The following is a 27,821-nucleotide window of genomic DNA, read 5'->3' as shown; positions in this document are numbered from 1 at the left end:
GTCCTGCAATTTTTATTAAACTTGTTTCTCTAAAAGTAGCTTTTAAGCATAGCGTATTTGTTTTTTTTTTAATTGCTTTGATTTCCTAGCAAAATGTAAAAATTTAGAGGCTTATCTCTGAAACCTTTAGAAAGTAAAAATACTAGCGCATCAGTTCAATGCCTAGAAATGAATTACTGTTACTGGCAGTGCTTTATTTAGTCCTATGCTGACCTTCAGGACAGTCAGAAGAGGGCTTCTACTAACAATGAGAAATATACAATTTTATATCCTTCCAGAAACAATAAACTGGAAATTAGAGAATTCAAAGCATTTCCTCTTTCCTTTGATCTCTACAACCTGCATATGCCATTAATGAACCTCATTGTCAATAACAATCAGCACACCTGGATTAAAGCAGGGTGCAAAATGGGAAGTAAAATAGTAACCCGTTACATTTTTTTAATTGTATACCGGATAGGAATATCCAGAGGAATATCAAATGGGTAGCAGTGGGAGCAGCCTACCCTGTGTGCAGGCAACAAGGGTGTGCACAGTCAGAGAATTTTATTTTATTTTGTTCTGTTTTTAGTTTATTTGCTCAGTTTATGTTTGGCATAGAACTATGAACAGATGGTTACCTAATAACCTGAATCTTTGCTTAAGGCAGTGAACTAGTTATTCCTTTTTTTTTTAATTCAGAGAATTTTCAAACTATAATAAAACCACCTAAAAATTTGTTTGTTTTTTATTATCACCATGAACCAGCAATTCTAAACAATGTCAGTGATAAAATACTTCTCTCTACCAGGGAACCCTACTACTCCCATGATCTCCACCCACCCTTGGTATGCTACTGTTCCTATCAAAACATTAAAAATTCTATGTGTGGGGGCGCCTGGGTGGCTCAGATGGTTGAGCGTCTGCCTTCAGCTCAGGTCATGATCCCAGGGTCCTGGGATCGAGCCCTGCGTCGGGCTCCATGCTCAGCAGGGAGCCTGCTTCTCCTTCTCCCTCTGCCTCTCTCCCTGCTCATGCTTTCTCTCTCTCTCTGTATCTCTGTGTCTCAAATGAATAAATAAAATCTTTAAAAAATAAATAAATAAATAAATAAAAAATAAAAATTCTATGTGTGTATGTATATACATATATAAATGCTCTAAGGAAATATATATATAATAGTCTAAAACTTAGCTAGCTTCCACGTTAGTCACTGCACAGATGCTTCTATTGACTTAAAGTAAATGAGACAATATGTCAATAATTCTTCAGTAGAGTATGACTTTTTGAAATGAATTGTCAAAAACATGACTCGTTTAGACAATCAACTTGACAGCTGCTGTTTACAAGGTAAATCTAAATACCATGAGTATATCTCATTTGGCCTTCTGTTATTTCTATAATTATCCAGTTAAAAAGAAATTACTAGTAATTTAGACTTTGGTAGAGTAATTCTTGATGAAAACATTAATTAGCAAAGCATTAGTCCAGAACCTTTCCTTGACCAACTCATTTAGGAAGTAAAATATTTCTAGGGCATTCTAAATATAAAAGATCTTTATAAATAAAAAGCTTAATATATATGGTTTAGAATCTGATTCTCCAATTGTTTTACATATATTTAAAGTATAAATTTTTCTAGGAAAATGAGATACAGCATTTGAGTCCTTATTTGGAAAAAAAATTACATGTGAGACATACAAAAATACCCTAATAAACATTAAACACAGTGATAACAACACTTACCTAAACCTTCAGATTCAAAGAGGTAAGTCTCATCAACCCCAATGTGCCTGCACCAGTGAAGGAAGTTTGCAGTATTGTCTCTAGCAAAGAATGAACCTGAGGCAGCATCCTTCTTACAGGGCACTTTTCTCATTGGAAAATTCTGGAAAAGATGAAAGAATAATTTCAAAAACTCATATGAAGGATATTTTCATTAGATATCCATTTTAATATCACTAAATAAATATGACTAAAAAGTTCAGAACATTAGGAGGAAAAAGTATCTTCAAAAATTATTTTATTTTACTTTAAGTATATTCCAGGAAATGACTCCTAGGAAATCAATCTATTCAAAATTAGCAGTATGATCAAGCATCTCTAACCTCTTTCTTCTTAAAATGACACTGGGGTCTTAATTAAAATAAAAAATGACAGTCTAATAATTCCAAAGCGTATCTCTAAATGTCTCTCCATACACAGTTCAATACAAACACAAAATTATTGCTATGTTAAAGGTTAATGGACACACTCATTTTTGCTTACTTCCTTATTTGCATTCATAAATATGGTTCTGAGTTTCTTGAGGAGACTGTCAAATAAGGAAGTAGTAGCCCATTCTTAATTCAAGTTCTTTGAAAATTAACAGTCTAAGTTTTATAGAATCCTAATTTTTTAACTATCTGGACTAAGAATAGTTAAATAATCCTGCTGAGGCAGAGGGGTTTTAGTTCTCTTTTATATTTTAGTTGAAAAAGCAATTTATGCTAAGATTTTTAAAAATGCAATAGGCACAATAGGGTATAAGTCTGTCTCCTACCTCTACCACTCAGTTCCTCTCTCTTCCTAGAGATAACCACTTTTACCAGTTCCTTCTATACCTTTCCTGTTGTTGTATTTTCCAGAATTAAAATGGCCTTGTGAGTTTTTCTAATTGTCAAGTGAAATTTTCTCACTCACACGTTAGTAAGCATCTCTATGCACGAGGATACACATATCTGCACCTACAGAATGCCACACAAACATGCTAGTCCACAATCTGATCTGTGTGTGTATGTGTGCACACACACTTAACAACAGGCTGTAGGCATCTTTTGAGGTGAAAAATAACAGATTATTAAAATAATAATAATAAATAAATAAAATAATAAATAATTAAAAAATAACAGATTATTAAAAGAGTCATTTCTAATGAATGGATAATGCATTCCACTCAGTTTAGGTACCATAATTAATTTTTAACAACTTCTTTATTGATGAGCATTTAAATTGTTCTTAACTTTTTCTGCACAATCAAGTTCTTTGAAAATTAATTTGTGAATTTGTAGTTATTTTCTTAGAATAAATCCCTGGGGGAATTATGTTATGTATCAAAAGATGTGCTTTACTTTCTATATATATATAAGATGATAGCAATTTATATTTCTACCAACACTAGGTGAGTATCCAGATGCCACACTAAGAGACCCCAGATCTCATAGGTGACCCGTGTTTGATGAAGAGAGGAAACCTTATCTAGTTCAAATCATGATTTCAGGGTCACCGGAGGAAAACTGCCTAAAAAAATTATTATTCATTCAATCAAATTATAGAATTTACCACCAAGACAAAGTATGGGGAATATAAAGATGGTGATGATGATGGTAGTAATAATAGCAGTAAAAATAATAACTGTGTGCCAGGAACCATCACAAGCTCTTTTCTCATTTAACTCTCACAAGTAAGAGTATTGTTCTCAAGGAGAGATAACTACTTACTGGATATTTACTTAAACTAGGCACAAACCTAAATACCATCTATACATTTCTTCATTTAATTTCATTAAATCCTTGCAAATAAATCTGACAACATAAATGTTAATTCTCCCATTTTGCAAGATTAGATAAATTACCTAAGGTCTTATACATAGTTAGGTGGAAGTTTGCAACCTTTCAGATAGAAATGTACATAAACAAATTAATATGTACCAAGGTATAAAATCACCTACTGTCAGGGTGCCTGAGTGGCTCAGTCGGTTAAGTGTCCAATTCTTGGTTTCGGCTCAGGTCATGATCTCGCGGTCATGAGATGGAGCCCCACGTTGGGCTCTGCACTCAGTGTTGAGTCTGCTTCAGATTCTCTCTCTCTCTCTCCTTCTGCCCCTCCCCCTGCTCGCTCTCTCAAATAAATAAATAAACAAATAAAATCACCTACTGTCAAACATGTTCTTACCCTGGGTTCTTCAGAGTCACAAGCTTTTACCATGTTTTGAAGAACATCAATCAGTTGGCATAATAGTACTCCATTATCAAGTTCTTCCAATAATCTTTCTGCCTTAACTTCAGTACCTAAAAACATATTTCAAAGTTAAGATTCTACTAGAAACAGTAAATTCAAACAATATGGTTAAAATTTAATTAAACGTAATTAGATTATAGCTGAAACATGAGACAAATACTAGATCAGACTCCAAGTATTCACTCTTAGAAGCTATAGTTAAAACAGATAATGCAAAATTAAGACAACCAAAACAAAAATATCTGTGATGTAGAAGAAAAAATAAAATGACATTTTATCTCATTTCCTAAAAACCAGAATGTTTTATATTTCACTATTAACTGTTAAAGTTTTGATTCACTGCACATTACTACTGCTTGCACAAGAAAAAGATTCTCCATAAATAAGATGGATTTTGTTATGATTTTAAAATTAAAGATAATAGCTAACAAACACCCAGAGAATACCGACTTTTTGCCTCTAAAATCCTTTCTTTAGAATCATTATTATTACATAATAAGCTTTTTAAAAATTATCCAAATCATCAAACTGATATGAGAACATTAGAGTGTGCAGTGTTTTTAATTATCTTGGAAAGGCCATAGATGAAATTCTGTATTTAAAAGAGAGCGTTTTTCTGGGGAGAAAGTTCAGAGCACCCTAGTCTCTAACTGAGTAAAGAAAATATGAAGCCAGATATTTTCCAAGCTGATACTTCCTCCTAGGTTTCACATGCCTCTGCCCCTCAATGCCTCAGAAGTAGCAATCATCTTAACTACAATATATATTCCCCTCAGAATCTCATGCCTTATATGAGATGGGGGTGGTGCATTGGTAATAGAGACCCCAAATCAGACCTATACACTTAAAAAAAAAAGTTTTAACATTAACAATGATAATGTTGATTATTCAAAGATTACTACAGATCGCTTCTGTTAAGCCTCAAACTGCCTTACTATCCAAGCCCTAAGGCTCGGGGTGAATTGGAACATCTCCCCAACTAGAATGTAAGCTTGTGAGAACAAGGATATCAAATATTCCATTCACTAGAGTATTCCTAGCCTCTGGAACGATCACTCCTTGACAAAGAGTAAGATTCTCAATAAATATTTAGTAAGTAAAAAACTACAATTCTGAGTATCTTTTCAAGCCTTACCTAATAAACCAGATAGCCAGATTGACAGATCTTCTTGCATGGGCAACAGGGTGGCTTCATGCCTCACAGCTATCCACTCATCATACTGACAAACATCAGCCAAACCTGGCCCGTGTCTGGGGGTCAGAGGACTCCGTGGACTTAGAGGCAGGTCTTCTCCAAACCACACCTAGAGAAAACACCAACCAAATGGATGCAACCTTGTTAAAAGTTAGTATAGCCCACACTTATACTCAAATGATGAATTATAGACCATATATAATATACATATGTGTAAAATCATAGCAGTTCACTGAAAGTTCATAAACTAGAAGCAAACTATTAATCTAGAAACTCGACACATTTTCAGTATTCAATACTGTGGTAAATCAATGAATGCATTCTACTACTATCAAACTACAAGATAAAAGTCAACAAATAATATTTTTCCTTCACTGGCTAGCTAACTAGTTTTTTAATAAGTTACTTGAACCACAGCTTCAGCCTCTCAGCTATAAAATCAGCCAATGTAACCTGCCTTACAAGATACATCTTTGTAGCATCTAGCACTGCGCCTAGCAACATGTGTGGTATAATGGATAAATGAATGAATAAATGCATAAATGGCATTTTATAACTTCTGATCATAATAACAGTGTCATCTTAAAAAAAATTCTAAATAATCTGGTATGTCACCTGATTCTTTCATGACCCACAATCTAAGAATGGTTTTTACATTTTAAAATGGTTGTTATATAAGTACCTACAGAATAGCCTCAATTTTGCCTAACTGACTCGCAAAGCCAAGAATATTTACTACCTGGCCAATCCCTGGTTAAGAATAAAAACTGACATAAACATACTATCAAACCAACACTTGCAAAATTTTGAAATACAATTAGATATGTTTTAATATAAGATTATTTAGAGAGAAGACTTTCATTTCTCAATTCAGGAAGGGGTATTTGAGCTCAAGGGAAGTGATGAGGGATTCTCACTGGAGGGAAGCTTGAAATGAAGGGTCAGAGCTTGAGTGAGATGAGAGAGTGTCCACACATGGGGACAGTACCAGACCCTGAGTAGGATGAGGAGGGTGTCCCCAGGGGAAGATGGGGGAACATCCCAGTGCAGGGTGTCAGAGCCCAAGTGAGCTGAGAAAGCCATCAACTCAGGGAGGGAATGGCAGCAACAATGGGAGATTGTTATATTCACACGGATTTATCAAATGGAATCCAGGTTTCTCACTGCCAAAGAAGAGAGGTACAACTCTTCTATGCAGTGAGAGAAAACTAGAATGAATCCTATGGTGACTGGAATATCTTTTACTAGAAAGCAAAGAAGGGCTCAAAGAATGATAGGGACAAACCAAAAGGACATAGAAGTCAGCATGAAGGGACTTCTACTGGCTAAATCAAGAGCAACTTGAGGATCAAACAATAATATAAATGGATTATAACACACTGAATAAAATAGAAAACTATTAGTTCATATAGCTATAAATACATGAATAAACTGGGATTTTGATGAGGAATGAGATTTTTATATAGTTTCAAAGTACTTCCCCACAAAATACTTATTACAAAGAGAAGAAAGAGTAATTTTACAGTAGAGAAACCTGACAGACAGCAACTTAACCAAGTGACAGAGGTAAACACCATCAATAATGGGACAAATCAAAATCATATTCCACCTGAAAGGATGCAATGAGAAAACACAGTATCCCTCTGTGATATTCCTGCCAAAGATGCATAAACTGAATCTAATCATGAGAATACAACAGGCAAATCCAAACTGAGGGACATCCTACAAAATAACTGGTCTATGAAATTCAAAAATGTCAAGGTCATTAAAGAAAGCAAAGATACTGCTCTAGACAGATGAAGGGACATGACAACTAAATGTGGCATGTAATTCTGAATTGGACATTATGGGAACAACTGAAAATACTTGAATGTGCTCTGAGTATTAGGTGGCAGTACTGTACCCATGTTAATATCCTGGTTCTAATTATTCCATTGCAGTTGTGCAGGACGATGTCCTTATTTGTGAGAAATACATACTAAAGTATTCAGAGGTAATGAGGCATTAGACTGGCAACTTATTCTCAAATGGTTCAGCAAACAAATATCTCTGTTCTACACTTAACAGCTACTTTGCAGGTTTGTGATTACTTTAAAATAAAGGTTTTTTAATTTTTTTTAAAAAAAGAGGTATGAGTATAGGTAATACCAACTGAATCTATTCCCTTCTTGATTTTTAAATGTAGATCATTTTCCCTCTAAAATATATTAAACTTATTGAGGTGTGTTTAAGGCAAGTCTTACTACCTGAAATCAAAATCCGTAACACCATTGTTAATCCAGACAAACTTTGGAGGAAAAAAAAAAGAAAGAAAGAAAGAGCTGCTTCCAAGTTTCTATGATGAGAAACAAGCAGATTAAAAAAATCCCAAAGGCAAAGAACGAACATGAATACATACCACGAGAGGCAAGCAGGAGTAGTGAAACTCAATAAAAATACCCAAAGATTAAAAAATAAATAAATAACTTATTTGAGGGCCATTATTTCAGGAACTAAGGGTAGAGATTAGGGAATGAACTCCTAAATATATAAAGATCTTATAAAGTTTTAGGAAAAAGACAAGATGTCTTTTTTACTTATTTCTCTGAATTCTCTTAAAATTATTTCAAAGGGAGTATAGCAAAGATTTACTATCTAAATCTTGCTTTCATAAGCATGTCTTATTTCTGTTTGTAACCCCAGAACTCAGTATAAGACATAGCACATGGTAGTCAGTTAAATATTTGTTGAATAATTGAGGACATTAGCAAATGACCTTTGCACCATCAAAATCAAGATGCATCTTACAGTCGAAGGTATTTTATAGCCAATAGAATGTTATTTGTCTTTTAACCATTTGGCTGAGTTGAAAAAAGGCACAGCAGTTGCAAATGTTTGTCAAGGAAAGATGTGATATAGTTAGAAGGGTGGTTTTGGAAAAAATCATGTGTGAAAATGGAGAAGCTAACATTAACAGAAGCCATTCTAATTTCTTGTCACATTAGGGAAAAGAGTACTTGGATTCTCCTACTCTTGCCAACAAAACCTGGGCTATAATAACCTGGGCTAGTCAATAGCATATTAATGTTGTTAAAAGTTAGATGTTAATAGCAAAAACTGCATGTATAAAGGTTGTTCTCAAACATGTGAAAGCTGTCATTTGCAAAGATTCTTAATCCATAGGCAGTCTATAGATGAACTTGAGTATGTACATAAACTTAACTTACAATTAGGCAAAATTTTATGCCTATATACAAATGGGCCTTTTCTTAGTTCATAGCTTTTTGTCAGATTCTCAAAGGGGACTATGTATGACCCAAAAGAGATCAGGAACTATTGTTCATTGATTTTTAGACTGTATGTTTATTTACTAATCAGAATGAAAGATACAAAAAAAGAGGGGCAAGGAAGATCTTAATGTATTAAATTAATAAGAAATCAATTGATAAGCTATCTATTGGATGTCTCCTCTCTACAAGGCACTTATGAATAACTACATAATTGTCTAATATAATTAGCAAAGAAAGAGGTAAAAATCCTACAAAGTTTTCACACTCATCAGGGAGAGAAGCAAAAACGTCCATGATCCGATGTCAAGAGTCAACTCTTGGAGAAGAATTAAAAAAGATGGATCTGTACACTCTAGATCAGAGAAGGTTTCATGGAACTATAAAACAAAACTATGAAGAAAGACACCAAGTTAAAATATTAATGGCATTAGGGTAGAATGGTCAATGCAGCAATTATAAAAGGCACCCTATAAAGAATCAAGAAAATATAATTAACATGAAACTGATGACATTTCTGAGACTTAGATAAAAAGAGGATAAATAGAAATAATCAGATAAAAAATGGTTTTGAGTAATAAAGGAGTTTTGAGCATACTCAATGTGGATTCGAGAGGACCCAAAGAGCAAGAATAAGACATCTTGGGAGACTGCCATGGGCTCCCAAGTCCCAAAAGGAAAAGAGTATAATAGAACTCTTTATTAATAGAGTAGAGGATATAGCTGCAGAGTACACATAGGAGGGAGTATAAGCAGGATCATATTCAGAATTGTTGTTAACATTTGATAAATAAATTATCTTTAGTCTTCACCCACTGTCATCTTGATAAGCCTTCTTTCAAAAGAAACAAAGAAAGGAAGGAAGGAAGGAAGACTTTCATGACACAGGTATAATCTCCAGTTTTATAATGTGGAGAGTTTTGTTATACCAATGATACAACCAAACTTCTGAAGTGTCTACTATGCAACATACATTCTAGTAGGCACTTTGCTCATATTCTCTCATTGATTCCATTGATTTCCTCAACAATGACCTCACCTTGGAGGTGAGGAAGCAGAGGTAAAATAAATTGCCAGAATCTCACAATCAGAGTGGCAGAACCAGAACCAGAAATGATTGATTCTAAAGGTCTCACTTTGCAAGGCAAATTATATTTTCAACTGCTTGTATCTTTATAGGTAGAATTTCAATGTGATTTTTATCTTTAAGATTCAAGCATACTCTAGTTATATCAAAAGAAAACTTTTAAAAGAATATAAGAATAATATAGCAAATACCAATTCTGGAAATCATTCAAATGTAAGATTATTCTGGTTTGTCTAATTATCTCCATCTTGCCTCCCCTCACCAAAAAACAAACAAACCACAACAACAACAAAAAAAAACCACTTTAAATTTTAAGTTTTGATGCCTGGTCATTTAGAGGCATTACTGGGCACAGGCATAATTATCTAAAATAAATAATTTATAATTGTTTTCATTGAGAGTTCTTTTAATTACAAATACATACTAAATTACAAATACATACTAAAGGAGAGGAAAACTATAAAATGTTCCAATTCTCTTCCCAGGGTAGTAAAAGTAAGATGGACTCACCAATTCTAAGGAATTTTTGACTCTTATAAATAATTTGTATAAATGAAAGCTTAAAATTAAAATCTTTGCAGGACTAGAAAGTTAAAATATAGTAATTCCTGTTATTAAAATTTGATGCTTAAAAGAACTAGTACAGTAAAAACATTTTGGGATAATTTTAGTATTCTACTAATTATTATAATTTTATATAATCTCACATAATTATTATCTCATAATTTAGATACATATTTTTCCAAGAAAAACACTTACTTGAATTGCAGGTTGCATGGTCATCTATATTGAAATGAAATTGCTTTTCTGAAAATAGAACAAAACATTAATATGCAAATAATGGTAGTTTTCCTACGCCCCAAGCCCCCAAATTACAAGGAATCTGCTTTAGTCTCCTATTTGACTGAAAACCTAAAACTTTTTCTTCTATTTGGAATAGTGTGACTGTAGGAGAATTCAATAATCACTCCTAGCTTCTCACTTATGAAAGTACTCCTCATTTGAAAGAGGAAAACCTGAAACACATTTAATACATAGTTTCTGGCACGAATATCAAGGTAATTCTTGAAGCATCTGGCTAGAAAAATAAAACTGACAATAAAACTTAGCACATATAAAAGTCTCCCCAAATTTTCCCCTGTAAACATAATAATGCAAACACCAACAGCACAACAACTGATACTGAAGTCAAGCATCTCTCATCTGATTTTTATAAAGAGATCATATAAGTTCATCTGGACTAAGCTAAGCTTAGCCATTAGCTTCTTCTGCCAGACAACAATAAAGACAGACATCAACTTTAACTATAAAACAATACTCAGTGCCTTTCCATAATAATTTTTCATAAGCTATTTTCTCCATAAGGTACTAAAGACAAAAAAAAAAAAAAAAGAAACAGCAATTTTAACTCCAAAGTACTATTTTTGAAATCTATAGAAAAAAATACAATTTTAATTAATTAGGTTAATACAATTATTTAATGTATTTTTAGATGGGAAAAAAGGTGAAGAGTTTAAAAACACTCAGGATAATAGAGACTATACAAAACCTAGGATTTTTGATTGCTTATAGCAGCATAATACACTAGTCTATTTTTTATTATAAACCACCATTAAAACATTATAAGAAAAAAATAAAAATGGTCTATAATGCTGTCAATTTCCAAGGAAAAGTTACTTTCTCCTCTAAGTTATACCAAACATACCTCATGCACAGTATCAACTACACACACCACTTTCCTTTCAGGAACATTTCCTCTGGTACCAAAGTTGAACTTGAGCTAAATCTAACTGAAAAGTCTAATATTACATCACGTTTTCTTTGCGGGAAGGCAAAGGACAGCAGAATGTCCTTTTTGATGTCATTTTTCCTTCTCTCTACCATAGCAAAAGGCCAAAGTACAATTGAGCATTACTAATGAGCTTGTTATGCTTCCCACGAGCTAATTCAGTGGGGAATACATTTTCCTTTAGCATAAATAATCCTTTGTCCTCAACAAAGATCCACAGTAAGAAGCTTCCGAGACCATTTTTTAAAAATGCAGCAAAGAAGCTGCTCCTATTAAAATAAGGAGTCCCACACAATCAGACAAGAGCTTTAACAGTTGGAACTGCCAACCCAAAACAAAAGAGGGCCTAAATTATAAGGCGTGTGCAAAACAAGAACAGTGACACATTCACAAAGAAGCTATCAAAAGAATGTTTAGTAGTTGCACTTTTTATGGAAAATGCAACAAAACTAGTTTTATGAAAGAAATGAAGAGTTTGTGCACAACCTTCAGTCACTTGAACTTTAGCAGAAGAGTCTTTTATATACATATTTTTCAAAGCATTCTTCTTGTGTAATGCAAAGAACTACTTTTAAGATGACAAAAATATAACCATCTGAATTACCTTTAAAAAGAAATTTTCTAATGAAATCATACTCAGATAAGCTATAATGTATCTTCATATATGAAAAACTATCACATATGCAAATATATGCTTTTATTGGGAAACTTCTATAAACTGATGAGATTGTATCAGTGAATCAATTAATTAATGAGTACTCATCATGTCCCAGAGAGCCAGTTATTGATATTTTCTAGTCATTTACTATTCTTTTCTAAACGATTTTTGTGTCCTCGGGCATTTAATCCCAAGAGTAGCATCTATTCTATAGTTACCCCGAGTCTGCATCACAACCACAATTCTTGCCTCTTACTCATTTTGTTACTACCTATTTTCCTCTTTTCTATCTTTCCCTAAAAGTCTCAGTTTCTATTTTTCTCACATAAACCAATTATGCTGAATCAGCAACACTTCATTTTTGGAGCTGCATCTCAATCACCAAATCATTGCCTTTATTTTGTTTTGCTTTTGTCTCTCTCTCTTTTGGGAGGAGCATATTTCAATTCTTTGCCAACTTGAGGAAGTCTTTTCCCTTAGATTTGGGCAAAAAGACCTCTCGTGACCAAACTATACTGTAACCCTGCTGGGAATCGTTCACAAGACCAGGAGTTTATACGGAGATCTTAAAGGAAGAGTACTAAACTTTTAAAATCTGAGGAAAACAGAAACACAGAAGGCACTCACTCATCCACCTGATGAACAGGATTTTGACCTAACCCACTCATCCTAGAAACAGATTCAGTCATGAGATCCTCAAGATCATTTATGGTTAGCCTCTTCATACCAGTTTGACTTCAGATCAGAACGGGGGGAAATGCCAACCTGTTGAACGGATCCTTTTTCCCATAGCTGTAGGCTTTGAAACTGAGTACATTTTTATCCCCCACCCACATTATAAGATATGATGGGAGAGCATAAGGTGGCATAGAGCATTCCTAGTGCAAATCGGGGGGGAGTTTGGAAAAGAATGGCAAAAAGGCAAAGAAACACAGTAAGTTTTTTCAGAAAAATAATGACATTAACTGCCACCATACCACATTTAGCACTCAGACACCAGATTATTGCCAAAATACATAAACTGCAGGGATACGATACATGCCAAAATTGGGATAGTGAATAATGCCTATTGCTGAGGAGAGGGAGGAAGATGAGACTGGGAAGGAATGCACAGAAGACTTTCAACTGTACTGGTAAGATTTTATTTCAAGATAAATGGTGAGAACACGGGTGTTATTATACTAGTCTGTACGCCTTTCTGCATGTCAAAAACCATTTCATCATTTTTTAATGCTTCACTTAGAAAAACAACTGAAGAAGATATCCTCTCTGATTTGTTCGGGGTGGGGGCGGTACTTTCTTAGATTTAAAATCTTCAGTTAAATATTTCCTAATTGCCTAATAGAGAAAATAGAAATGCTATAGCTATACCAAAGATATTTCATTTTTTAAATGTGTACTAAAATGTGTACTTTATAGTTGGTACCATAAAGGTACCAACTATGGTAGTAGAAAGTAGCAGACACATCTGGTTTGAATTCCAGGTCTAGCATATTAGCTATATGACCTTGGGGTGCTTAACTTTTCTGGTTTTCAGTGTTCTCATCTGTAAAATGAGATACCACCACCTCCTTCATATGGTTATTATAAAGATTAAATGAGATGATACACATGAAGTACCTGACACATAACTACCACTTAACAAATGAGTTGGTATGATTAATACTATGATGAGACATAATTATAGTTCATTTAATATAACTTATCAAATTAAAAAGTGATAAGGCTAATAATACCCAGAAATCATTAAACATAATATGGGAAGCTTCTTTTACTAACAGATAAATAAATATAGTTATAAGTGAAAGCAAAAGCTTTAAAATAGCCATGTCATCATGGGGAGGATACTCAGATATGAATTTGTGACTCACAGTTCTCTTTGCTAGAATACAAGTCTTCAGGAACTTATCTAACATTGGCCCTTTGCTCCATTCAGCCTGTCTCCTCGTTATCCTCACTCAGTTTTGTTCATTTCTGTGGCTACATCACTGTTCAGGCTGTATGCTTTTCCATGGGGTGTACATTCATTCATTGATTCAACAAGCATTTACTCTTCCTCTTTAATGAACTAGAACCACAGCCAAGAGACACAGTAGTGAATGTAAAAGACATGTGACTGCCCTTATGGAACTAATACACCAGTCGGGAAAATTTTAAAAAGCAGCCACACAAATGAATACACAGTGTTAAATCATGATAATTTTACTTTGAAGGAAAGAACAGGGAATGAAACAGCAGGGGCCTATTTTAGACTTAGATTTAATGATTAGAAATGGTTTTACTAGAGGGAAAACATGAATTTGAAGAATGGTAGGAATTAGGGAATGAGAGGAAGAGTTCTAAGTACAGAGAATAATTTCTGCGAAGACTCTGAGGAATGCGGCACATTCCTAGAACTGAAAGAAGCAGGTATGGCTGCAGCATGGACAATGTGGGGCTTAGGAGGGGATTGAAAAGTTAGGCAGCAGCCCCATCACACTAGGCCTGCTGAAGAAATTAGGTTTTATTCTAGGTGCAGTGAGAAGCCGTGGGAGAACTTTAACCAAGGGAGAGACAATGTAATTTTGAGTTTCAAAAGAGCTCTTTGAGGGGGAGAGAGGAACACAACAGTGAAATAGTGATGGGTTTAACAGAGAAAGGGGGAGGGAAACAGAAAGGGGAGTGGATAGAGATGTGGGGAAAAGAACCAGGGGAAACAATGAAAGGAGACACAGAAAGGGTAGAAACAGTGGGACCATATAGGAAATGGGAGCACACGGGAAAAGAGATGGAGAGGAGCCTGGCAGAGGAAGAGTTAGGAAATCTGCAGGACTGCAGTAGCTCAGTGACAAACGATGGTGACTGAGCTAGAACACAGACAATGTCTCCACTCAAGAGAAGTGGATGGAGTTTATATCCACTGCAGTCAGAACCAAGACCTGATAATGGTTAGAGAGGAGCGGTGAAAGGGAGGGATGTAAGGGCAGAGTGAAATGTCAAGTATGACTCCCAGGTTTCTGGCTTAAGCAATTGAGTAAATACATAGTGGGAGCATTTACTGAGCTGAGGATGATATGAGTATGAACAAATCAAGGCAGGGAACACAATAGGTCAAAAGTGCTGTGTTTCGGTCATGTTTAATTTGAGAAACCTTTAAAGACATCCAAGTGGAAGTGTCTGTCTGGCAGTTGGTAAAACCAATCTAGAGCTGAGAAGAAAGTTCAAGAGGAGGTAGAAATTGTCGGCAAATACTTGGAAGGTAAAGCCATTGAGAAGAATGAGATCATCTGAGAAAGAAATGGAGAAAGCAGTGATAAGGGCCTAAGAACAAGTCCTGAGAAAATCCAAAATTTAGACATGAGACAAGGAGTTAGCACAGGAAATAGAGAAAGAATAGTTGAGAAGATTCTTCATTATCTCAACTAACCCAGGCTTATAATTTGTTTGATGTACCTCCTCCCAGTAGCCCTTCCTGACTTGCCTGAATTACTTCTGATTCTATCTTTAGCTCTTAAATTCACATAGTGACTTCCCCAATCACTTGCCGTTACACTGCTTCATACCATTTTCTGTTATTCTGTACATTGCTTTGCCAACTATATTTTAAGTTCCTGGACTGCTGCTGGAAGCAGTATTAAAAGAAGTAGTCAAGCCTAAAGTTTAGGAAACACTTTTGGTAGGAGAAATATCAAAATCTCTAGGGAAAATTGGGTTGTCACCCTTCTTCACAGTGTTTCTGCTGTGGAATAAAATGTGACAGGAGCTTGAAAGCAGCTACATAGTAGACAAGTATCTACTGGGAGACATTTTTTTTTGTATTCTTTATTATTTTTATTCATTATTGACATGAATTGATAAATGACTTTGCCTCTCACCCAGCATGTCCAAGGTGGAATATGTACAGTGGTTACTGAACTGTGTGGTACCTTTACCAGCAGGTCAAGTGAGATGCCTGATAACCAAAGGAATCACAAAGAAAAAAAATGACTAAGAATGGTGTATAGGCGGAGGGTCCAAGTGAAAAGGATAGAATAGCTTTGCCAAGGGGCATGGATTCTGGATGCAATGTGTTACTCAGGAATTTGTGTGCCTCAGTGGACAAGTACGTTTTTATCACATCTTAAATAAACTCTACTTGTGGTAGACAGAATAATGGTTCCCCAAAATGTTTACATCCTAATCCCCAGAACCTGTGAATATGCTACCTTTGTGGGCAAAATGGGCATTTCAGATTGAGTAAATTAAAGACTTTGGGATGACAGATTATCTTGGTAGGGCAAATGAATTCACAAGAGTCTCTATAAGAGGGATGCAGAAGCCAAAATCCCTGATGAACATAGATGCAAAAATCGTCAACAAAATATTAGCAAACTGAATTCAACAATACATTAAAGGGATCATATACCATGATCAAGTGGGACTTACTTCAGAAATGCAAGGATGGTTCAACACCCACAAATCAATCAACATGATATACCATGTTAACAAAATAAAAATCATATGATCATCTCAATAGATATAGAAATAGCATTTAACAAAATTCAACATCAATATATGAGACAAATTCTCAACAGAGTGGGTATAGAGGGAACATAACTCAACATAATAAAGGCCATATATGACAAGCCCACAGCTAACATCATATGGTCAAAAGCTGAATATCTTTCCTCTAAGATCAAGAACAAGACATGGATGCCTACTCTCACTTTTATGCAACATAGTATTTGGCAGCCATAGCCAAAACAATTAGACAAGAAAAAGAAAAGTATCCAAATTGGAAAGGAAGAAGTAAAACTGACACTATTTGCATATTACATGATATTATATATAAAACACCCTAAAGACCACCAAAAAACTCTTAGAACTAATAAATGAATTCAGTAAAGTTGCAGGATTTAAAAATCAATACATAGAAATCTGCTGTTTCTAGACACTAAAAAAAGAGAAATTAAGAAAATAATCCCGTTTAGAGTTGCATCAAAAAGAATAAAATACCTGGGAATAAATTTAACCAAGGAGGTAAAAGACCTATACTAACTGAAAATTATAAGACATTGATGAAAGAAATTGAAGAAGATGCAAATATATGAAAAGATATTCCATGCTCTTAAACTGGAAGAATCAATATTGTTAAAATATCCATATTACTCAAAGCCATCTACAGATTCAATGCCATCCCTCTCAAGAGTCCAATGGCATTTTTCACAGAAACAGAACAATCCTAAAATTTATATGTAACCATAAAACCCCAAATAACCAAAGCAATCTTAATTAAGGAAGAAGAACAAATCTAGAGGCATCACTCTCCCTGTTTTCAAACTGTATTATAAAACTGGAATAATCAAAACAGTATGGGGTAGCTACACTTGTGGTGAAGATAGCATAATGTATAGACTTGTGGAATCACCATGTCGTACACTTGAAACTAAAGTAACATTGTGTATTACATATACTTCCGTTAAAAGAAAAAAAAACCAAACAGGGGTGCCTGGGTGGCTCAGTCTGTTAAACGTCTGCCTTCGGCTCAGGTCATGATCCTGGGATCCTGGGATTGAGCCCCATGTCAGGCTCCCTGCTCAGAAAGGAGTCTGCTTCTCCCTCTCCCTCTGCCCCACCCCCTCACTGGTGCTCTCTCACTCTCTCTCTCTCTCTCAAAAAATAAATAAATAAAATCTTTAAAAACACACAGTATGGTACTGGCATGAAAACAGATATATAAATCAATGGAACAAATTAGAGAACCCAGAAATAAACCCACACATTTATGGTCAATTTATAACAAAGGAGCCTAAAATATGTTAGAGTGAATGGACAGTCTCTTCAATAAATGGTGTTGGGAAAACTGGACAACCACATGCAAAAGAATGAAACTGGACCACTATCTTATACCATACACAAAAATTAACTCAAAATGGATTAAAGACTTGAATTTGAATGTAAGACCTGAAACCATAAAACTCCTAGAAGAAAACATAAAGGTAAGCTCCTTAACATCAGTCTTGGAGATGACTTTTGGATCTGACTCCCAAGGCAAAGGCAACAAAAGCCAAAATAAATAAGTGGGACTACACAAACTAAAAAGCTGATGCACAGCAAAGTAAACCATCAACAAAATGAAAAGGCAACCTACAGAATGGGAGGAAATATTTGCATATCATATACCTGATAAGGAGTTAATATCCAACTCAACTCAATAGCAAAACAAACAAACAATCTGATTAAAAAATGGATAGAGGACCTGAATAGGTATTTGTCCAAAGAAGCATACGGATGGCCAACAGACACATGAAAAGACACTCAAAATCACTAATCATCAAGGAAATGCAAATCAAAACCACAATGAGATATCACCTTACACCAGTCAGAATGACTATTATCAAAAAGACAAGAAATAGGGGCACCTGGTGGCTCAGTCGTTAAGCGTCTGCCTTAGGCTCAGGTCATGATCCCAGGGTCCTGGGATCAAGCCCCGCATCGGGCTCCCTGCTGGGAAAGAAGCCTGCTTCTCCCTCTCCCACTCCCCCTGCTTGTGTTCCCTCTCTTGCTATGTCTTTTTCTGTCAAATAAATAAATAAAATCTTTAACAGATAAAAAGACAAGAAATAACAAGTGTTGGTGAGGATGTAGAGAAAAGGGAAACCTCATGCACTATTGATGGGAATGTAAATTGGTGCAGCCACTATGAAAAAACAGTATGGAGGTTCCTCAAAAAATGAAAAACAGAACTACCATATGATCCAGCAATTCTACTTCTGGGTATTTATTCAAAAAAAATGGAAACACTAATTTGAAAAGCTATATGCATCCCCATGTTCACTACAGCATTGTTTATAATAGCCCAGATACAGAAACAACCTGTGTCCACTGATGGATGAATGGGTAAAGATGAGTACAATAGAATATTACTCAGCCATAAAAGAGAATGAAATCTTGCCATTTGTGACAACATAGACAGACCTTAAGGGCATTATGCTAAGTGAAATAAGTCAGATAGGGAAAGGCAAATACTGTATGATCTCAATTATGTGGAATCTAAACAAACCAACCAACCAAGCTGATAGATAAAGAGAACAGATTGGCGGCTGCCAGAGGTGGGAACTAGGGGGTGGGTAAAATGGGTGAAGGGGTTCAAAGGGTACAAACCTACAGTTTATAAGTCATGGGGATGTCATGTATAGTATGGTGACTCTAGTTAATAATACTGTATTGCATATTTGAAAGCTGCTAAGAGAGTAGATCTTTAAGGTCCTCATCACAAGAAAAAAATTATAACTCTGTATGGGGATGGATGCTAGCTAGATTTATTATGGTGATCATTTTACAATACATACAAATATCAAATCATGTATGTTGTACATCTGAAACTAATATAATGTGATATGTTAATTGTATCTCAATAAAAACAAATACATTTTTTAAAAAGAGGGATGCAGGAAAGTCAGAGAATAATGTGAGAAGCAGAGAAACAGATCTGAGTTGCCTCACTGCCAGCCTTGAAGATGGAGGAAGGAGCCCAAAGGAACACAGGTCCTTCAAAGCTGGAAAAGGGAAAGAAAGGGACTTCCTCTGGAGCCTCCAGAAAGAAGGAACCCCATCTTTTTTTTTTAGCTCATTTTAGATTTGTGACCTCCCAAACCATAAGATAATAAATCTGTGTTGTTTTCAACCACTAAGTTTGTGGCAATTTGTTCCAGCAGTAATAAGAAAGTAATACACAGGAAGCTGTGCCCAGAGGGTCAAGACATTTGGCCCCAAGAAAGCAATATGCATCCAGAACATGATTGGACGATATAGTGAGTCCAACAGATTGAAGCAATGAGAAAAATGGCACCAGTTTATATAGTATGCTAAAACATAAATAAAACCAAACAAACAAAAAATGCAAAATTTATAGGTAAAACCCATTGTGCTATGTGTTCTCCATCATCAAATGGCCCTGCCTTTGTATAACTGAGATCATTTATTCATTTACTCACTCATTGAAATATTTACAAAGGCTTCCTGTGTTTACTATTTCAGGGAATAGCACCAACATTCACCAAGTTAAATAGGTCATCCTTGATTCCCTCCTCTCCCACGCCTCCACCACCTCCTTGCATCCCTCAGTCAAAACAGTGACCACATCTTGTTGCTTCTAACTCTAAATTTTCTCTTCAATATCTATGGCCACCCCTCTAGTTCAAGCCACCATCACCCCTCTCTCTAGGTTTACTGAAACAGCTTCCAACCAGTCACCCTTTCTCCAGCTTTGCAAGCCTCCAACCTGCTCTTCATGTGCTGCAGCCAGATTGAGCCTTCACAAACCCTCATCTGAACGCCTTTCTCCTTCCCTACTTAAAACCCTTAATGACTCTCCAATTCCTTCAGGATAAAGCCCCAACTCCTCAACAAAGCTAGCAAAGCCTGATGGATCCCCTCTAGCCTCTTCTCTTGACCCTCACACTCCAGCCATACTGAACTTCTTTTAGACCCTTCGAGCATGCTCTCTCATCTCTGGGACTTTGCACCTGATGATCTATCTACATGCAACAATCTTCTTCCTCCTTTCTTCCAGACTCATTCCTACCTATCTTCAGATTCAATTCCTCTAAAAAAACACTTCCCAAACTCCCTCCCTAATTCAGGTTACATAGCAATATATGCTTTTATTTTATTCTATACTTTCTAAAATAAGAACCTTCTGGAGGTAACATTCTCCATTTCTTCTACTGGGTAGAAATTAGTGCTAAAATTAGTACCAGAATTACTCCTAAATACAATAAATGTTGCATTTATCACTAAAGGGAATACGAAACAATAATGAAGTAAATCTGTGGTATACTCATTTAAGGAAAAAGCAGCTTCCAAAGCAGATAAAGATTTTCAAGAGAAAGAAGATTCTTACAGCTTCATAAAAACATCACATGTTATTTGCAAAATTATAAAGACTATTCATTTGTTGGGAGTCTTTGCTTTTCTATTTGAAATTTTCCTCTTGCAATGTTTTGTAGAGATTCAACCTGAATAACTTAATTTCATGTTCAATAGAACTATTCGTTTATCATAAAATTTTTAAAGAACTTAAAATCAGTTTACCTTTATATATGATAAACTAAAAGACTCTATGGAAAACATACCCATACACAAACACTAATAAAAAGAAATGTAAAAACAACATAAAGCATCTATTAACAGGAAACTGCTCAAATAAGTTGTCATACATTCAGTGGATTCATTCAGCCACTTGAAAAAATAAGAGCTATATCTACTGATATGAAAAGATGTTATGTGACCAAAAGCAATCTGCAGAACAGTATGTATAATTATGTTACTGGAATCACAATGTTTTCTAAACTGAGGGAGGGAGGGTATAAAAAAAAACTTCTGAACACAAGTTTTTCAACAGCCAATTTTATTTTTAGAATCCAAAATAGTAACAAGTCATCTATCAAAAGAAAAGTCATTATGTTTGAAACTATATAGAGTGAGCTCTTCAAACATAGTTAATTGTACACTGTTACAGAAAAGTATATGTTGTGTGATAATATGCAGAAATCTCTATCAGTCAGCACTTCAGCAATATCTATCATATGACTGATGGTCATAGTACTATAAATTCCTAAGATGCTTTCAACATCAAAGACAAAATTAATGTTTAGTGCATATGCTACATTTTATTACATCCTAGTTCTCTGGAAATTAGTAATTTATTGATAAAATAAATGGCAACTTTCTGTTAAAACAACCTACTATGTAAAAATGTAATAACATGAGAAAATGTTTTGTGTTTTTAGAAGGAGAAACACTAAAGAAATACAAATGCAATGACTGCCTTATCTTGTAAACATGCCTCCTGAGGCATTTCTTTATGGCATTTAAATTTCAATTAAAAATTGTGAAACTGGAAGTGAGATAAACTTACTGACAGACTCAAGTTTCCTATTCTCTCAAATTCTACGTACATCACATGGTTCATTAGGTATGTAAAGGTGTATCTGATATCAAAGTATAGAAAGCAATAGGTAATAAGAAGAAAGTAAAACACATGAACACAGACATACACAGACATGTTACTGAAAGTAAACTATAACAATACATATTAACCTTAACCCCTGACTTTCCTCCTCAACAGTTGGCTTGAGAAAAATTATTGAAATAACTGAACTTTCTTAACTCCAAACTTGAGATATACAGGGGGAAAAAAGTGCTGCATAGTAAAAATATAGTGAATACACCAAAGCTAAATGGGAAAATACAAATTAGGAAACATTACTTCTGAACTGGCCAATGCTCCAAACACCATTGGACTCATTTAGTTTTTAGTAATAGCAAATATGTTGCTGACATTCTTCTCTTATCACACACTTTGATCTACCATCACAAATTATTTCTTACTGTTTTTTTTATTAATGAAGTATTCAAAAATAAAACTATATCCATGGCAGAAATGAATCTGGGCCATACAAACAACTCTGCGCAGAGAAGTTACGTAATGCCAGGAATATAAATGAAGGGCAGTGTGACACACAAAAAAGGGGGTGGACTGAATTCCGAGTGGACTTAGTAGGTTATTTGCTTTCTCTGAGCTTCAGTTTCCTCACCTGTAACATTCAGATTAACACCAACTACATTACAGGATTACTAAAAGGTTTAACATTAATGTAACTAAAACACCTAAAACACGTACCTGCACTGTCTAGGTAATAATGTGTTTGATAAATAGCAACAGTTACTATGCTTACAGATATTAAATTAATCAATGAATAAGAACTCATCACTGCCTCTGGCACTACCTTTACCTCCTGTGCCTCTCAGGCCCTTGAGTGTAGCTTGAAACTTTTTATCCAAATTAAACAGCATAGAAATAATAATAGCTATATGTCAGGCACTGTACTAAACTATTTACATGGATTATTTCATTTAATCCTCACGGCAATCCTCCCATTGGTAAGGTAGGAACTATTATTAACCTTCTTTTACAGATTAGAAAATTTAGGCTTACAAAGATTAAATAACTTGCCTAAGGTCATACCCACGGTAAAGCCTGATTTCAGAGCCTGCATACTTAGCAATTTTGCTATGCTAAAAAGAAATATTACTTTTAATTCAATAATGTCAAAATAGCAGACACCTACTATCCAAAGCTGTTAAAGAATTTTTGAAACACATGAATCAGACAACTTGTATCAGAATCTATGCTAGAAGATTCTCACCAGTTTCCACTTTTTCATTCAAATCCAACCCAATCTCCTCCCAAAGAAAACCTGAGGTGGCTAGAATTCCAATTCCTAATAATTTAAGTGCCAAGAAAGGTGATCTTATAGCAGTTCACCAACTGCTTATCTTCTGATAAAGTAGTTACTAGCGCTCTTCACACGAGCAAAACAAAACCCAAAGTGTGACTTGGACTGGGCCTGCAAAAATACATCTCTTCACTTGAGAACTGGATCAGCAACTCCGCCATGCATACCACAAAGCACTCTTAAATCCATAAAATTCAACTTGAAAAGATTAGTTAGGAACCAGGAGTGACTGCGTGAGGAAGGACACCTTCCAAAAGTTTCCCCAGATTTCCAGGGCAATCTACAAGCCTTCCTTTTCTTTTTCAATACACCCCCCAAGGCAGCCCTCCAAACTAAGGGGTGTAGCTGGGAAAGCAGAGCCCTGCCTGGACTGGAGAGAACAAACAGGGAAGAGTCTGTAAACTTTGCTAGAGTGCAAAATGACCGTCTGTGTCGTTCTCTTTCCAAGGTCAGTGACTTCATTAATTCTTCCAAAGGATGGTGTTGAGTAATCAAGTGACCCTATATGTGCTCGGCGCCTGGGGATAAGGGTACCCCTGGAGACCTTCAACTAGCTTCAGGCTCTGATCTCCCTCTCGTTTCTAAAGCAGACCAGTAACGGCTCGATACCTCTTCCCCAACCTACTAGGTCCGCACCTGCCGTCCCCCGCCCCTGCACACCTGTTGCCCCTCGCACCGCTCCAAGGTGGGCTGGAGAGGGCAGGCAAAACCTCACCTTGACAGCCCCAGGGACCAATCAGAGGACACGGCTCTCGCGGCGGGCCAATCGCAGAGTGTCTTGGATCCCGCAGCTCCGAGACCCGACCAAACCAGCGCTTCGACTCGGCGGAGCGCCGGGGGTCCTCGAGCCCGCAGACTGAGGCGCGGCAGCCCCGAGAAGGCGAGGAAAGGCTCGCGAGGAAAAGAGAAGACAAACAGAGAAGTACTCACCCGCCCTGGCGCGGGATGGTCACTTCTCCCTGCAGGGTGACATCTCGGCTCAATCTGTGCGAAGCTGGCACGCCCCTGACCAACTGCCGCTGCCTCCGCCTGGTCTCAGGGCTCGCCGCGGTTCGCCGCCTGTTTCGAAAGGACCAATCAGAAGGCGGAGGGGGGCGTGGCCGGAGGCCCCGCCCCAGGCCGCCGGGAGCACGCGACCCGCGCGCGCGTCTCAGTCAGCCGGGTGCGCCCCGCCTTCCACCGCTTGGAGTCTCCCAAGTCTGGTGCCCAAGCCCCGCTTTCCACAGAAAAGCGAAGTGGCTTGATCACGGGGCACGTCCCCCCCATCTGGCCCCTCGGCGACCTCAACAGCCCCGATATTTGTCCCGATAGGCAGAAGAGGTGAATCAACGTCGTCTGTGAGCATCCTGGAGAGTTGCAGGGTAGAGTTCAAGGGTGTTGCCCTGAGTCTTACCCAGATCTGTTAAGAGCCCCTCCCAACCGTAAACCACTGGAGATCTGGCTGTAGTGAGGGCGCCACGGTTTCCGGAGACAAACTGTCACCTAGTAGGAATCGGAGTCCTACGGAGAAACCTTCCCGACAGAGGTCCCTCTTCCTGTGAGGGTTGGTGTTGAAAGATGGAGAGTATCCTGTAGCTGCGGGCCACAACTGGAAGCAAACAGATGATGTTGGCTGTTACTTCAGGAAACACACGAGAAGGGGGCGGGGGGTGGTAAAAAATTAACCTCATCACAATGAGGGACGCTTACTAGCTCGGAGGGTTGAAATAGAGCAGAGACTGGACTTCAAGGTAGCAATAAATAGGTCTCTTATAACTGTAACTGCAGTGTGACTTGTTAATAGTGGGGGGGTGGGGAATCAGTGGCCAAAAGCCTGGAGGTCCAGATCCTTTCCTCTTAGTTCGATTTTATCAGATCATATCACCTCTCTGGTCCTCAGTTTCCCATCTGTAAAATGAGCGCGTTGATCTGGAATGATGTTCTCTCTCTAGAATTTATTCCTTCATTCACTCATCAAAAACAATCAGGAACGGGGCAACTGGGTGGCTCAGTCCTTAAGTGTCTGCCTTCAGCTCAGGTCATGATCCTAGGGTCCTGGGATGGAGCCCTGCGTGGGACCCCCTGCTCAGCAGGGAACCTGCTTCTGCCTCTCCCTCTGCTGCTCCCCCTGCTTGTTCTTGCTCTCTCTGTCAAATAAATAAAATCTTAAAAAAAAAAGAAAACAAAAACAATGAGGAGGTCCTGCTGCTGCTTTGCTGAGGGACTAAAATGAAGAAGACAGTCCCTGCCTTCAAAGTGCTCAGCGTGGTAAAGGCTCAGTGGAGGTCCGAAAAGGAGAGAACACCTAACAGTCTTGGAAGGTGATGGTCAGAGGTTTGAAAGGAGCTGAGTTTTGAAGGATGATTAGGAATCTAACAAGAGCAAGGATAATGGGGGATAAGGAGTGCTTTCCAGGCAAAGAGAACACATGGTTCCAGACATGTGAGAGCACCTGGAATGTTCTGGGAATAGTAGTTTTGAATGACTAAAGATTAGGGATTGGGAGATAGATCAAACTGGAAGAGTAGGCACAGATGAAAGGTCTGGTAGGTGCTGAGGAGTTTAAAATTTTCCTTGCAGTCATTTGGTTTATAAAAGGGAATGATTGGTTATAAAAAGGGAATGATATGATGGTATGTTTTAGAAAAAAAAAACAAAACAATTTCCAAGGATTTTTGAAAAACAGAGTGAGACTGGCGACAATTCTGAAAACTAAAAGTTAACAATTACCTAAACTAATTCAAAAGGGATGGAGAGGAAGAGGCCTCTGGAGATACCTAAGAAGCTGACTTATCTGGACTTAGTAATCATGTCATAATGGTGCCAATCTAAGAAACACAGGGAAAACAACCATGGGGAAAGAAAACTGCACTTTGGTTTGGTGTGTGTTCAGGTTGAAGTGTGAGAGGAACATGCAGGTAGAGGTGCTCAGAAGGGATTTGATTGGTTGGTGCAGGAGATAGATATTTGAGAAGTTAATTCAACAAGTACTTGCCCCACACCAGACTCTATCCTAGCACAAAGGGTCCTGTTCTCACAGAGCTTACATTCTGGGGTGGGGCGGGTAAGATCCTCATCCAAAACTTGACATGTAAGTGGTAATTCAACCTGATGCCCTATAGTGGGCCTTCTTTTTACTGAATTGATCCCAGAACACTTTGGTGTCCCTGACTACAATAGATCAATTGTCACCTATTGTTCAAATAAATGTATGTTTTATAGTGTTTCTGTTTAAAACTAAGGACAATTTGTCATATTACTTCATGTAGCCAAATTTCCAAGTGGAGTAGTAGCTTTAAATTGGACTTATTGAGTACTAATATCAAAATCTGTACACTTCTCTACAGAACTTTAAGAGTTGTTTGATGAGACATTAGTTAACAATTTTTTCTTACATGCATACTATGTGCCTAAGCATTTGAATACCACTTATTAAAAATTGAAAGTATGCTATACTTATATATGTACATAAACACTCTGTATCTCTCTCTCTCTCTCTCTCTCTCTCTCACACACACACACACACACATCCCACTTAATATTTCTAAACCATTTACTGAAACTTTGACAGCAGGGTATTTTATGCTTTCTTTTTATTCTCATTGTCTATGTAGTTTGTCTTGGTAACTGCTGTACCTTATAAAGATACAAGACAGGAGGAAAGTGAATCTGCAATCAAAAAGTCTAAGCAAATCACTTCTCTTTAAGCCCATATCCCTTACTGGTTAGATGTGTACATTGGGTGAGGAGTTCCCTTCTAAATTCTTTGATTCTTGTTGCTTTTCCCTTCTGTATAATAAGAAAGTTCTCTTGTTGCTTTCTTAACCTCATTTTTATTTCCCAGTTAGTACCATTTTAGTTCCCAGTTAGTACCTCACTCCCTAAGTGCACTCACCATCTCACCTATCTTGATTTTAACACTACAATTAGTAATTGAGGGTTCTACCTAATGAGGTGAAATCTACTTTCATGTGTAGATTTTCTAATTGGTGGTTAGGTTAATAGCTATATTTTAGAGGTTCTTACTTTACTTGAAATTGCCATGGTTGCAACATGCAGAGCAAGCTTCACCAGTCTGTTTTCATCAGATGATAAAGTCTATTAGTTATGACTTTGCCAGAATTGTGAAGATGTGCCCCCACTTTAAGAAAGCACCATGCTTGGAAATCTAAATTTAAGTTATTACATTAGGAATAATCACTTATCTGACTAATCAAACGGAAGAGCCTCTCAAAATCATATACCCCCTGGATGTTGAAATATGATTTGGCTTTTTCACAGCCCTGCAAGAATGCTCTATTGCTTAAAATATACCATAGTTACAAAAATAAACTCAAAATGGACTAAGGGCTTAAATGGGAGACCCAAAATCATAAGAATCCTTGAAAAGAACACAGGCAGTAATTTTTCTTACATCGGCCGTAGCAACATTTTTCTAGATTTATCTCCCGAGGCAAGGGAAACAAAAGCAAAAATAAACTATTGGTTCTACATCAAAATAAAAAGCTTCTGCACAGCAAAGGAAACAATAAAACTAAAAGGCAGCATAGAGAATGGGAGAAGATATTTGCAAATGGCATAACTGATAAAGGGTTAATATCTGAAATA

At 36.6% G+C, this 27,821-nt stretch overlaps 1 protein-coding gene across 2 annotated transcripts in view; it reads right to left on the bottom strand.

Annotated features, from left to right (window-relative positions):
• Window positions 1-24,497, bottom strand: part of GAS2L3 (growth arrest specific 2 like 3) — a 39,250-nt gene extending 14,753 nt beyond the window's left edge. The window contains exons 1-5 of one of the 2 annotated variants that reach the window (XM_036086022.2): window positions 24,165-24,497; window positions 10,286-10,333; window positions 5,114-5,282; window positions 3,913-4,028; window positions 1,726-1,867 (exon numbers count right to left, since the gene is read on the bottom strand). In XM_036086022.2, coding sequence (XP_035941915.1) covers window positions 1,726-1,867; window positions 3,913-4,028; window positions 5,114-5,282; window positions 10,286-10,309 — 451 coding nt within the window. In that variant the 5' untranslated portion in view covers window positions 10,310-10,333; window positions 24,165-24,497. Of the gene's footprint in view, window positions 1-1,725; window positions 1,868-3,912; window positions 4,029-5,113; window positions 5,283-10,285; window positions 10,334-11,231; window positions 11,274-24,164 lie in introns of those variants that run through there. The other variant, XM_078076468.1, reaches the window with a different exon arrangement.
• Window positions 24,498-27,821: the final 3,324 nt, after the last annotated feature.

Source organism: Halichoerus grypus, chromosome 6 (assembly GCF_964656455.1).
Source record: "Halichoerus grypus chromosome 6, mHalGry1.hap1.1, whole genome shotgun sequence".
In the NCBI taxonomy this organism is placed as follows: domain Eukaryota; kingdom Metazoa; phylum Chordata; class Mammalia; order Carnivora; family Phocidae; genus Halichoerus; species Halichoerus grypus.
The sequence above is the reverse complement of the archived record's forward strand: the minus strand, read 5'-3'. Positions and strand labels throughout refer to the sequence as shown.